A 14,708-nucleotide genomic window follows, 5' to 3' on the forward strand; every position below is an offset into this window, starting at 1 on the left:
ATTGTACAGTAGCTCCTTTATCTTTTGGATCATCTAGTTTGTTTATTTTGCTTTTAGTTCAAATATATAGTGTTTATCTGTAAGGATGTTAGCAAGTTCTAAAATTCCAAATTTTTACTTAGTGTCTTATGGATATCAAAGATCTGAATTCTTTTCAACACTATTTATTCATTCAGTTGTCATGTAGCAGTTGATTATTTTACAAAATTTTCTATCATGAGAAGTTGATCATTTCACAATCTCTCCTTTTACACTAGTGTGTGCAGTTTTCCATATAGGGTAGCAACTTTGATGGTGATTTTTTTGTTTTTTTTTTTTCAATTGGCAAGTGATTATTTATATTTATGAAGATAATTATATTAAATTGAACAATCATAATTTATAAATAATAGAGCAAAAATAATCAATCTTTGTCTTTGGCATAAATTGACTCCCTAACCTTGTAATTAGAAGTATGTAAAAATTGTCAACTAAGCTAGTCCCCTTGATTAACTGTTCCACTATTGTGGCAGTCCAATCTCTTGCCAAACTCTTCCACTATTGTGGCAGTCCACTAAGCTAGTGTTATTTATATTGGTGTTATTTATATTGTGGCAGTCCACTAAGCTAGTGTTCCACTAAGCTAGTCCACTTGATTAACTATTCCACTGGTGTTATTTACATTTCTTGCCAAACTCTTCCACTATTGTGGCAGTCCAATCTTCTACTATTTTGTTCTGCTGATCTGTTTCCCCTGCTGTAGTATTCAATTCTTTTTTGGTTTCAGGATTGGACACAGTATGATAACTGATGCTGAGCAGAGGAGTCTTATAACACCAGGGAAGGTAACATAACCATGAATACAACCCTTACCTCGTATTGTATAAAGGATGTGTGCAATCTTGATGTGCTTTGCCTTTTGTTTTTGCTGTATTTGGACAATAGCAGCCCTTGTATATTAAGGCAACCCTTCCATAGGTAGGTCGCCTTAACAAAAATTGGAGTCCATGAAACTAATTTTTTTATGCACCATCAGCACATAAACACTTAAATCAACAGCTGTAATGTACCTTTAACCCTAATAATAATATATCTTTTGTTGTAAACAAATGATCTGAAGTAGAACACAGCATGAATGCATTTAACACATCGTGGTGTTATTCTTCATCTTGGCTCAAAATGCTTCCTGTAAATATGTATGGCACGTTATGTCCTCAATATGTTGATAATCACTTTAGTTTAGATTAACATTTATCCTGTCTATTAAAAAAATAAATAAATTAAAATATATCCTGTTTACCATTCTGATGCAACAATTTTCTTCTTTCTTCCCCATCTCCTCCGCCCCCCCTCTATCTAGAGCATTCTGGTGGAGCCAACTAGTGGAAACACTGGCATTGGACTTGCATTTATAGCTGCTTCAAAAGGATATAAGCTCATATTGACAATGCCAGCCTCAATGAGTCTAGAAAGAAGGGTTCTTTTTAAAGCTTTTGGAGCTGAGCTTGTTTTGACTGATTCTGCTAAGGGGATGAACGGAGCAGTTCAGAAAGCTGAAGAAATGTTGAATAGCACGCCAAATGCCTACATGCTTCAACAATTTGACAATCCTGCAAATCCAAAGGTATTTTGCTGCAATTTTTTTATTCTCTCCCAAGCACCATGTTGCTGCTAGAATCACTACAAGGTCATTTCTCTAGCCTTGCTCCAAGATTTATACCACTATTGAATTGTCTTGATGTGGGACGTGTGAGCTCAAAGTTTGGCATGGTGGTTTTATTCATTTTTATAATTTTATGTTTATTTATAGTTGAATTAGGATATTAGTAATATACTCACTGACCATAGTGGTAAAGTATATACTTGACCAAAGAATTTCACAGCCAAAAGAATGTTATTGGCAATCAATGCTCTTTTTCAGTGCTAGTTGTTTATATTACATGAGGGTCTATTGAATGCCGAGTCTCTTCTTGATGAAATACCATTGTACGTGGAGGGAGCTTTCAGAATTATTATATGGTAAATTAACTAGACAGACAAGTGCTTCAATAGCGTGCATTCTAAGATGCAATACAATTAAAAATAGAATCAGATCATTGACCTGTGAAGTTGTTTTCAAAAAAAAATATATCTTTTGGCTAATTGATATTCAACATTTGTTAGGGTTAAAACAAATTTCCTTTGCTAGATTATTTTATATTAGTTACCATCAAAACTTGCATGATTTCCATGGTTTGCTCAGAAGATACAAGACACCCTAAAGGGCGAGTGAACCTTCTAAATTTATGAGAGCACCATATTTTATTTTGGTAATCATGGGTTACCAATGTATGATATACATATTTTTATGTATATATGTATTTCTCGTCACCCCTGCTAAGCTTTAATACATGGGGGAATGAGGATAGTGGACACAGTGCAGCCAAGAGCACTATGGAAAAATCCAAGCACCACCTTTGAAAGAGCACAACTTTTGAATGGATGATGGCATCTTATATACTCATGGCAGTCTTGTATCAGCGACAATGTGGGACATGGCCACTGTTTTTCCCGTTAAGTATTAATATGATGGAAAGGCAGAAAGTCGAAACAATAGAGTTAAGGACACTAAGGCACAATTCAAGCACAACCTCCAAAAAGACCTATCTTTTGAAGGGGTGATGACGTATATGCTGCATATTGACCACCAAATGCATGGTTTCCCTGATTTGTGCTTGCAGTTTTTCGGTGGGACGAATTTTGGCCGTACTGCAGGGGGCCCAAACTATATTACTAGTTGCGATTATGTTGCTCCAATTGATGAATATGGTAAGTTAAACTTTACTAAAAGCCAAGCAACCCTACATGGGACTTCCAAACCAAATGATCCTCTACTCATCCCTCCTCCTTAGTCAGCAACAATGGTGTATCATACTTCAAATTTGGTAGAAATTGCCACTGGTTTTGATTTTTGATGAAACTGGTTTTCACTGGACAAGTCCAATCAGTACACACACACACATATATACTATGATAATTGTCCAAGAGCTTTTTCACACAGGTGATTCAAGTTTCTTGAATGACTTCCCTTTAAGTCGTTTAATTTCTTTTCTGGTTTTGTAGCTCCAATTCCCTGGATGCTTGCCTCTGTCTTCTACGTTCTTTTATGATGTGTTCAAGGAATCAAGGACCTGATCTCCCCTTCCTCTTCTCTTTCCCATTCTTTCTGGATATATAATTACTAAAATGCTAATATCTTAAAATTTTGAAATAGAGAGAAGGACTTGGATGAAGTATTGCAGTCACAAACTGTTTATTCAAATGTTTCGAAGGGGTTCTTGCCAAGTCAAAAGATTTAGTAGCAGCTTTTGGGACAGATGATCAGACAAATATATGCTTGGAGGTCAGTTTTAAGCTTTGTTACTTACATTTGGAATATGTCACTGTGTGATAGACTATTCTGTGGCAGTGGCTTGTGTGGGTTAACTTGACAAGTTCTTTAAGTAAATTTATTATTATTATTTGTTGAAAAAAAGTGGTGGTTAACTGATGTACCTCAATTTGGAATAGATTTTGGACAAAGGAGAGCTACAAGTTGCTGGAAAGGAAAGGGATTCTCAATTATCGAGTTAGTTTCGGGATATTGCTACCATAGTTATGCAGAAGACTATTTAACCCTGAGACTCAACGCCCTTATACTATTAGCATGATTCAGCGTCTGATGCATGAAATCCATTTTGCGGTTGATCCCCATAGTAGCTCAAAAAAACAGGTGAGTTCATTTGTTTGGTTATAGATTGACAAGAGATTTATGGTTTTCTGAGTTTTAGCGAATTTTCTGCTCTGCATTGATCTGTGTTAAGTACTCTCAAATTGTTAGGAAATTCAATTAATTGTGCTATTCACATTTGAAATTTTGTTTAATTCTTTGCTTAAATAAAAAAGAAAAAATGAAAAAGAAGTTCACTTTCCTCTAGCAAATGCTCTCTTAGCAAGTTCCAATTTGTCATTCCATTCCTGTTGCAATTTTATTGCTGTGACTTATTGTTATTTGTAAAATTGATGATTTCATATATCTTGAAAGGAATGGTCATCTCCCAATTGACACACTGCTGACATATGATTTTTTGTAGAAGCTGATTGCTTTAAACATTATGTACTTCAGCTAACTGTTTGTCTTTTACAGTCGCTAGATGTTATTCGGGAGCTTCAAAAGCACTTACCTATAAAACTATCTCCAATGAGGCTACGGTTGTATGTCCCAGAACAAAAATTTTCTTCTCTTTCGGAGAAGCTCAATGATTGGACCGCTAGTATTGTATCGAAAGATGAATCTGGAAGTCAGCTCTCTATTGTAAGTGTGAGACATGGGCCCCTAAGGGCACAATCTTATTTAAAGTAGTTTAAATTTTATACTATGATTTAGCTATTTTTCTCATCCTTGCTTAAATAGTTGGTGTTAGCTTGGTTGTTTCTTTAGTGCCTATCAAGTTTTGACATAGAGTTTACTTGCCTTCTTACATGGCAAATTCAACCAGTGATCTTCTTTTTACTTGGCATAAGTGTGGTTATGTATCAGAGGAGCAAACTCACAGCTTAATCTTAGACTGAACTTTTATGGTCAATTAGTCTTTTAGTTTATCATTTGATCATTTGATTGATATTCATGTAGTTGATGCTTATCTGGTTGGGTGAACTAGTGAACGTATTTAACCATGGAAACAACATAATCCATTTATGTTTTTGCAACAGTTGATCACTCCAGTTGTTATAATGATTGCTTTGTTCATTGCAAACTCACATGGGAAACCTTTGTGTATTTAAAGTAGACCTTACGGGTTAAGTACTATCATCAATGTACTCATATACACAGAGCCCCTCGGAAATAATCTTTCTCTACAGTGGTAACATCCTGCTGTCAGTGTGTGAGAAAGGAATGACATATGCAACTAATAGAATCAATTCCAACTTTGTCAATTAGGATGATCAGCTGAGTTTATATAGAAAAACCATAGTTTGACCAGTAGTTGTGTTGCAGCCATTGTCTCACTTAAAGAGCAAGTGGAGTGGATACAGGAAATCAACCTGTCAGGTGGAGGGGATACAGGAAAAACCAATAAGTGTATACTGTCAGGTGTTTTGAAATGCCTTGGTGACAATAAAAAACATATGAGAGAAAGCACTCTGACTACTTTAGATGCTTGGCTTGCTGCTGTTCATCTCGACAAAATGGTTGGGTTCCAATTTCTCTATTTCGTTTATGCATTAATCAATTTTATATATTTATCATGCTTCTCTGATAAATTTTCCAATTCTGTTTCTTTATTAGGTGCCTTACATCACTACTGCTTTGATGGATGGGAAGCTTGGCACGGAAGGGCGCAAGGATCTTTTTGATTGGCTATCAAGGCAACTTAGTGGATTAAGCAATTTTCCTGATGTTGTAAATCTAAATTATGTATTGTATCAATTTGTTATGCTAGATGGATATGACTTGTGAATGAAAACTTAGAATAGTTGTATTGTGTCGAATGTTAATGAATTATGTATTGTGTCGAATGTTAATGATTCAGTTAATTTGAATGATGCTTTAAAATTATATAGGTTTACTATGGATTGAATGAATTATGAGGAACTACAGGTGTATTGTTTTCCTGCTTTGGCGACCAATTTATTAGTCGCGACAAATAAATTATTTTTTTCGCAAAAAATGACAATTGCCGACCAAGAGTTTTGGTCGCAAAAAATACATCTATTGCCGACCAAAACAGTTCTTGGTCGTGGAAACTCACTTTTGCCGACCAAAAGTTTTGGTCGCGAAAAGTAACAAATGGCGACCAAAACTTTTTTTGGTCGCGGAATGTCACGATTGGCGACCAAAATTTTTGGTCGCGGAATGTCACAATTGGCGACCAAACTTTTTGGTCGTTAAATGTGATAATTGGCGACCAAACTTTTTGGTCGGGAAAATATCACTTTTCGCGACCAAAGTGTTTTGGCGACAAAATAAATTAGTCGCGGTAATTAAATATTTAGCGACCAAAAATTTAGTCGCGAAATCCAACTTTTGCCGACCAACCACAATTTTGGTCGCGAATTACTTTTGCCGACCCTCAATTGGCGACCAAAGTAGCGACCAAAAAAATTGGTCGCGGATAACTTTTGCCGACCAAAAATAGACTTTTAGCGACCAATTTTTTTGTTGCCAAAAGTGTTAATTCTTGTAGTGTATAGTGGGCATCTCTTTAAAAAGTGTGTGTGGAGACTTGAAGTTGCAATTGAAATCTAGTTGATAATGCAACATATAATATGTTAGGTATATTTTTATTAACAAAATTAAAAAAAAAAAAAAAAAAAAAAAAAAAAAAAAAAAAGAGAGAGAGAATTGAAAGACCCACTTAGATAGAGAAGATCTTTTTTTTTTTTTTTTTAATCAGAAAAAAAAAGAATTTATTGATGATAAACAACATATAGTGAAAGAACTACATCACTAAGAGTGCAGACAGAACTGCATCATAGAGGAGATCTTCTGTTGGTTCAATTCGAGGTGAACTTCACCTCTATAGATAATAATGACAGTAGCATTGATCTAGAAAATGGAGACTAAGGAAGATGAGATAGGAAATAAACAAAATAAAATAAAGTTGTTAACTTCATAAATATTGATATTAGTATTTTTTTTTCAAAAAAAAAAATTGTTACTTACATCATGTATTCTATTAATTTGACGAAAATAGCCATTTATTGTATGATTAGAAATCTTAAAGTGTAATATGTAATTTTTTAAATGTGAAGAATGAATTAATATTTTTAATAAATTTAAAGAGATGTATTTATAAATTATCTTAAAATTTAACAATCATTCCGTGCTTTGCAAATAATTTAAAAGAAAAAAAGAAAAAAGAAAGTGAATCTCCTTTAGCCCAATTGTATCATGAATGAGTGGTTTGAAAAAATTGGTTAGACATGCAACCGACTTAAAAGGAAGAGAATGCACGTGCTTCGAAAAAGCAAAGTGCAAGCTCAGAAAACAAAGACATGGGTGGTGTTTTGGGGAGTAACTTTTTTTAGTTTTTTTTTTAATAAAATAATATTAAAAGATAAAATAAATTAAAATAATTAATAAGATAAAATATCATATTAAATTTATAATTAATTTTTTTTTTATAAACATCACATCCAACTACAAAAAATTTAAATATCTTCCCAAATATAAAAATTTTAAATTCCTAAAATAGCTAAAAATTAAAATAATCTACTAAAATAGTAATTTTCCAAACAGCCACGTAGAGTCAAAAAAGTTGTGACGAAAATAAAATAAATAAATAAATAACCTTACTTTCGAATGTTCTTTTTTGGGAGTTTGTAACTACTAAATAGTACTGGTCATAGAGTTTAGATTTTGTTTGTTTCCTTTTGTTGTTTTCTTTTACCAATATTTTGAATATAAATATATTATATGATATACATTATGATTAAAATTAATATTTGACTATAAATTATTATAATGTTTAGTATAAAAAACTCAATATATTTGAATTTTTTTAAAATTTTTTAATATAAAAAGTGTATAAATAATAAGAGCGAAAATAATAATTTTTATTTACGTTATATTTTTTAATTAAAATAATCTTTTTTCAAACTTATAGGTGTATCTTATTTTTTAAATAATTTTTTATACCGATAATATGAGACCAACAATTCAGTTCAACGTGACCTTTTTTGTAATTACATGACATGTGTCTTTACAACCACAAAATTTGCGAAATGTCAAACCACCTTTGCACTTTCTGTTTTTCAAAAATAAAAAAAAATAAAAAAAGAATTAACTTTACTTTTTGGCTGGCCCTATTTTGTGTCACTTAGCAAAACACACTTTTCTTTTTTCTTCTTGCAAGTGCTTCATATTTGTCATGTTGTGTGTTGGACTATTCAATATCATTAATTTTGTGTTCTCTACTATTATGTCACATGATTTGCTTTATCACGTGTTCATCAAATAATTGAAGGGAATGTTCTTATTTATTTATTTATTTATTTATTTTAAATATTTAAATGTGTAATTAGGTACACATGTAATCACATTTATATTTTTTGACTTATTTTATAATTTTAAATTATGGGTCCTAATGGTAGTTTTAAAAAGGGTCAATAAGTACTGTAAAAATTCAAACAATTTACATATTTCAATACAGTTTTTACACTTTTTTTTTTTCAAAATTATCAATAGTTCTAAGAGTTATTTTTTTATTATTTATTTTATTTTATTTTTTATAATTATTATCCCACAATAATGGCAAGGCAGTGAATGGGGTGCTATCCAGCACCTGATTGAATTCATTGTTTCAAAATCTATTGAGTGAGTTTGACAAATTGACAGATGGATGCAAACTAAATTGACGGATTGAACAAATCTTTGTTTACAATAAAAATGATAATTTTTACAAAACAAATACTATTTTGCAAAAAGAGAGAGAGAAAAAAAACTAATATTTTAAACTAATGAGAAGTGAAGGTTATGCTTTTTCTGAAAATTTTAAAAATAATTATATTTGTGAAAAAATATTGATATATAGACAACCAAAATAAAATAAAATAAATAAAATGAAGAAAGACAAATATGACAAAAATGGCATCTTTAAGACTCCTAAAAAACACACATAAGTCAACCTTAAATCATGACTCTTTAGAAAAACAAATGCTTGTACCCTCACAACGGCACCAAACTCTTTACACTTTTTGCTTTTAATCATTGAGAAAATTATTTTGCAATAATTTATAAAGATTGAGAGTTAAATATTTTAGTCTAAAAAATTATTATAAATTGTTACAGTATTCTTTTTATTTTTTTATATAAATTTTTATAAAAATTCAAAAAAAATATTAAAATAACCTATTCTCAAACGAGACCTCATTGAAATAAGACTTTGGATAGCTACACTAAATTTGTTCTTATTCGAGTGGATCCCGTTCTGTTGTGTATGCTTTGGTTTTTCCACTAATTCATTATTGAGAAAAGTTAGGAATCATGAAATTTTTTTCATAAAAATGATTATGAAATATTTATGATCCTTGGATTACCTTGATTAATGTGTGGTGCTTTATTCTAAGTGTAATTCAAGGGTCACAAAGTTTTTATAATTATTTTCAAGAAAGATTTTTCATGGTACCTAACATTGCTGTTCATTATTATATGCAAGGAGAGAAGGAAAAGAAAAAAAGAAAGGCCACTTTGCTTTGCACAACGACACTGATTTTTCATTTCCTAAATGTAAAACACACATGATATGATATTTTTTTTATAAGTAAAAAAAACGTTTTATTGCTGAAATGAAAATACAAATCATACAAACATCAATAAAACAAAGGAAAAGTTACAAGCATCATAGCTTAGCAAATCTGGAGATGGCACATGATATGGTAATACAAACGAAACAACACCTATTGCAAGCACATCCACTGATAATAACAGCTTACTAGGCTCAGCAACAACCGCTCACATGGATCCTTGCATGAAATCCCAAAAAAAAAATTTAAAAAAAAAAAAAACAAAAATAACAAAACATAAGTAGAGGACAATTGACTTTAACTGAAACGAGAAAGAAACTTGTTGTTGCAGGTCGTTCATTTAGTTCTTCATCGTATCAAAGGAACTGACGAGTCGGGATGCGGTTAGGGCCTTCACATTCGGCAGAATATGTTCCTTCAGTGGGAGAGTACCGAAGCTTCAGTGTTTCTCCAGCCTCCAGTTCATTACGACGTACAAATTGAATCCATGTTTCGTGATTCAACAACTTTTTATTACCATTATCACCACCTATCTGAAAGCTCCACTGCATACCTTTTTGATCCCACACAACCATGACGGGCTGGTTGCTCGCATGAATCAGTGGTATATTCATGTCGGTTAAATCTTCTTCAGAGAGCTTCTTCTCACAGCTTATTCTGGAAGTAATTCTCCAACCACTGAACAAATTAAATGATGTGATGATGAATCAAAATATAAGTTCTTAAAAAAAAGAAAAAAAGAAAAAAGAATTGAATGTATTGTATATGTGCATAAAATAACATAAATTCATCCGAACAAAAAAGAAAAGATAGGAAAAGACAATATGAGTTTAGAGTGAAAGAGATAGAGCAAACATATAAACCAATTGACGTGGTAGATTTGATATTACAAAATTACCCACTTTCTAACTTAGAAACAAGTAGTAGTAGCCTCATTCACAGAGAGGAGGTAGATGATAAGAAAAGAGAATATGTAGAATAATATAGAGAGAGAGAGAGAGAGAGAATAAGTGGGTAGTTAATTTTATAATATTTTGTTTCTACTTCAATCATTTATATTGTCGGCCTATATATCCGGCCCTACCCTCTCAAGTCAATTAACCCCTAACAACTTTACTCATGTTTCAAGCTTATTTTTATACCTTCAACTCAAAAGAAATTTCTTTATAAAATTTATAAAATTTTAATTAGATACTTTTACTAAGGACAAAAAATTTTAGAAATTAATAATAGTTTCTACAAAGACAAAAAGAAAAAGAAATTCAAATCCGACCTGAGCCGTTGGTCTTTCAATTCCACGAAATATAAATTTTCATTGGGATTGAAATAAAACTTGACAATAACACCTTCCATGAGACCATAAGCCTTAGTAAACCGACTCCATTCGCCTTGCAACCTTTTTTGCTTCCCATCATTCTTTATCGCCACCTCAAACTTCCATTTCCTTCCAGTTTGATCCTTTACATCCATCATTTCTTTGTTTTCTTCTGGTAAATTAGTTGCGGAACGAGGTACCTCCAAGATGGTTTTGGTAGCATCTGACATCGAGAGTAGCTTCTGAAAGCAAAATACCATTGTTGAACTCATTCTCCAAGACCTAATCAAATTAAAAAGATGTTTTAATTAATTAAAAGTATGAATGTATTTGCAGAGAATAACAACAAAATTTAATCCAAAAAGAGAAATAAAAAAGGTACACGTGTTTTGAGTTCTCGCGTTAAAAAAACAAACACTAGATCAATTGATAAAAAAAAGGCCGACAGTATACTAAAGCCAAAATATAAAAGCTGACTGACTGATAAGAGAGAGAGAGAGAGAGAGAGAGAGAGAGAGAGATTAGTTACATACTGTGACCTTTGATTTGCTTTGAGTGAGCAAGCAAGTAAGTTGAGGTTAGTATTTATAGGCACAGTGGTGACTTTAATTAATTAATTAATTAATTGTTTTGATGGGGTCATTCGTAGTGACGATGTGAGTGAGTGAGCTTAGAACGTGACAAAACTCTTTGTCTGTGCGTATTATTCTTTTGATGGGACGTCTTAACTTGGTTTTTATTAGTTAAAATAATGAGTTTTATTATTTTTTATTGGATTGAGAAAAGAAATTATTTTTTATTAAGGTTTGGTTTGGGGTGTCCTAAAAAAGTGTACTTTTTGTCTTTTTACGAAAAGATGTGTAGAAAAGTAGAGAGGTGATGTGATGGAAAAAAGATAAAAAGATAAAAAGATGGATTATATAGTCTATGCCAAACTAACCCTAAGAAAGAAGTGGCACTGTGTTAAAAAATTATATTGACTTTTAAAATTTAATAATGCGACAGTTTATTAGAATGTGTAAGTTTTCGTCTTTTTTAATTATTCATCAATTATCTCACCTTTTTTTTTTTTTTTTGACAAAGATATAGTGTTAATATGTTAGTATAATTAAATTATAACTAAAAGGGTTCGTCGTTACTCTATCAGTGCGAACCTCTGACCACCCTCTCACCACACCTTAACTTTGTATGCCATTTTCTTATAAATAATGTGAAGTATTGTTTTAAAACCACTAAGCTGTCATGTTTGTGATCGTGTCAAAACTACTTACTCGCAATTATTATAATAATAATAATTTAAAGACGACAACATTGACTTTTCTATATGGGATTTGCATGGTCCTTAATGCAAGAGTAATATGAAATTTTTAAAGATAAATTACATTAATTTTTTTTGAAGTTTAATGAATTGCAAAAACTTTTTCTTTTAAAATTTTTGAAATGATTTAAACCTCCTTTGAGGTTAATAAAATTGTTAAATTGACATAAATCTTTCTTAAAGTTTAGTTTTTAAAATGTCTGAAATGACAGGTTTAGTTTTTTATTATAAAATCACCCATCTATTACTTTACTGTATTGACTATCATTCACAGTCATGCATGAATCGCACGCCCTAATTGTGAATTGAAAATCAAGGTGAATGTATATCATGTGAGATTTGGTCATTACCCCACACCAAAATTTTAGTCTGACATGGACATCTTTATAAACATAAAATAAAACTTTAACCTGTAGCCTATCTAAAAATTTTCAAATAAAAAAATGTAATCAGTTGAAATATGCTGTTGTTTAGTTTTCTTCCCAACATGTGACAAAGAAAGCAAATCACCAATGTGCTCAAAAGAACATTCACTACAGGAAAACGTCGTAAATTTCAGTAACATTTAATATTTTCGTCATTGATGTAACCGTCGCAATAACTTTACAACGTTTGAAAAATGTCGCTAAAAATATTAGGCAACATTTTGATGCCTACTACCATTCCTGTTACAAAATAACGTATGACATCATGATGATGTCATTTAAAGGCATTTTTCCAACAAACGCCATTTTATTTTATTTTTTTTACTTTTTTGATTCTAAAATATAGCATAATATGGCCGAAGAATTTAACTAACATATAACATAACACAGGACCAAAGAATTTAACTACCTGTATGCTTGAGAATTTGACTACCTGTATACAAGAGCAATAGCATGTACAATCTGTGATTTGGCAGAAAAAAAAAAAAAAAAAATCAATCTCAAACCACACCCTTAAAGCTGCTCTCACAAAAAATTAAAAGAATAATGAAATCAAAGAAAATAAAAAAAAAGGACATGCAAAAAAAAAAAAAGAAGAAAAAGGCAAAGGACCAATCACAATCATACTCAATATAGGAGCATGATTAGATATATAGAAAAATCTACCTCCCTGCAATTCATTCAAAAATGTCCAAAGAAAAATCTAGACTTCGTTGACAATCATACTCAATATAGGAGTATTAGATTAGATATATATTAAAAAAAAAAAATTGAATTAACAGATCCTCCCTATATCTAACCCATCTTCATCTCTAGCGATGCCAATAGTTTCAGCAACAATGTTTCTGACATCAGACGATCTATCATCCACTCGTCTTCTCATTTCTCCACAAGAGCAATATGTACAAGAGCAATATGTAAATTTTCTACATTTGATCTCTTGTGGAACGTACTCTTTGAACGCATTCCATGGTATGAGGCTCTTGGAGCAGTTCTTCAGCTCTTCCTCCAATGTGCTCATACCACAATGACATCTTATTGCAATTTCAGTTTCTTGTTGCACATCCATGGATCGCTGGTTCACTTTTGCAGTTCCTATCAACATGTATGTATCATCCACTAAAGAACAGAAAAGCAAAAGATCAACAACTAGAACAATTAAATTTCATATCTCTTTTTTAAACTAGAAGCTAGAAACAGAGCATTCATGCAATTATCAGTACAACAAAACTGAGTTTTTACAGCTCCACATTAATGACATACAGTAAATGCAAGCCGTGATTTCTCACTTTTACGACTTGCTTTATTTGCATGTCATAAACAATTCCCCAACCACAACGTGTCTATTGCGTAGGCCGTGAATGCTAATAATGATGATTTTTTTACGACTTGCAATATTAGCTGTAAATAATAAAACTTTCTACAACGTGCATTTGGCATGCCATTAATACATCAACTATGCACGATACGCATACACCAGCAGTTAAAAATATTGAACATTTCACGGTGCACAAAAAGTCAACCGTTAAATATATTACACTTTTTACGATGCACAAAAAGTCATCTGTTAAAAAGTATACTTTCCATGACGCATATATACAAGCCGTTAAAAATATTTACTTTTTACGACATGCAATTTCTATTGTGAATAGTATGTCCAAAATAAAAATAGGCCCCAAAATAAGACTTTTGATCTTCAAAAAAAAAAAATCAAATCAAAAACTCCAACTCTTCAACCTCAAAACTCTAACCTCCTACTCATCATCATCAAAAAGAAAACCCCAACTCTTCAAACCCATACACGGTTACACTTCCTCTCTCTCCATTCTACCTCTGACACCACCGCCACTGCCACTGCCACTATGACTGTTGGGCCGTCGCCATCACCTCCGTTACCTCTCTCTCTCTCTCCCTTCTCGGCATGTTGCTTCAGGACATCGATTCGCTTCCGGTGGCTTATTTCTCTCTACATTTTTTCTCTCCTCATCTTTTCTTTTCCTCACCAGATCGATGACAATCTCCCCGTCCTTCACTCCTCTTCCATGGCCACCGCCGTCTTCATCCTTACATCGATCGCACACAACCACCACCACCATCGTCTTCACTATCTTCGTGCCATTCTCGGACGACGATGATATAAGATATGAAGGCTTCAAATCTGGTGGATTTATGGTAGATCTGAGATGTGAGGGCTCTTCCTCCGCTGCTACAACCACCGAACCAACGACCAATCGATCCAAGATTTAGCAACGACCAACGAACCAACGACCAATCAATCCAAGAATAGGTATGTCGATTCATGTTTCCCTCTGTATTAATTCCTTGGCAATTCCCAAAAGTCTGGAGCCTATCTTGTTTGGTACTTGAGAAAATTGAGGGGGGGAAAATTGAAAAATGGAAAATG

The 14,708-nt window shown here is 32.3% G+C and overlaps 1 protein-coding gene across 2 annotated transcripts; it reads left to right on the forward strand.

Moving 5' to 3' along the window:
- Positions 1 to 2,989: 2,989 nt before the first annotated feature.
- Positions 2,990 to 5,557, forward strand: LOC145796976 (uncharacterized). Of its 2 annotated transcripts, XR_014337833.1 has the most exons (5): positions 2,990 to 3,361; positions 3,529 to 3,730; positions 4,145 to 4,312; positions 4,997 to 5,190; positions 5,288 to 5,557. XR_014337833.1 is itself a non-coding variant. In XM_082882830.1 (4 exons), the coding sequence occupies exons 2-4, from the start codon at positions 3,665 to 3,667 to the stop codon at positions 5,456 to 5,458; spliced, it is 405 nt and encodes a 134-aa protein (XP_082738956.1). In that variant the 5' UTR covers positions 2,990 to 3,361; positions 3,529 to 3,664; the 3' UTR covers positions 5,459 to 5,557. The 2 variants fall into 2 exon arrangements, 1 of the variants encoding a protein (XP_082738956.1); XM_082882830.1 differs by lacking the exon at positions 4,997 to 5,190.
- Positions 5,558 to 14,708: the final 9,151 nt, after the last annotated feature.

This window comes from Camellia sinensis, chromosome 8 (genome assembly GCF_055761805.1).
Source record: "Camellia sinensis isolate YWXY chromosome 8, ASM5576180v1, whole genome shotgun sequence".
In the NCBI taxonomy this organism is placed as follows: Eukaryota; Viridiplantae; Streptophyta; class Magnoliopsida; order Ericales; family Theaceae; genus Camellia; species Camellia sinensis.

Excerpts from the sequence above, each read along its gene's own strand:
- LOC145796976 (XM_082882830.1), top strand. The coding sequence starts at position 3,665 with ATGATTCAGCGTCTGATGCATGAAATCCATTTTGCGGTTGATCCCCAT. Across the intron at positions 3,731-4,144 it reads ATAGTAGCTCAAAAAAACAG|TCGCTAGATGTTATTCGGGA; the intron begins GTGAGTTCATTT and ends TGTCTTTTACAG. Across the intron at positions 4,313-5,287 it reads CTGGAAGTCAGCTCTCTATT|GTGCCTTACATCACTACTGC; the intron begins GTAAGTGTGAGA and ends TTTCTTTATTAG.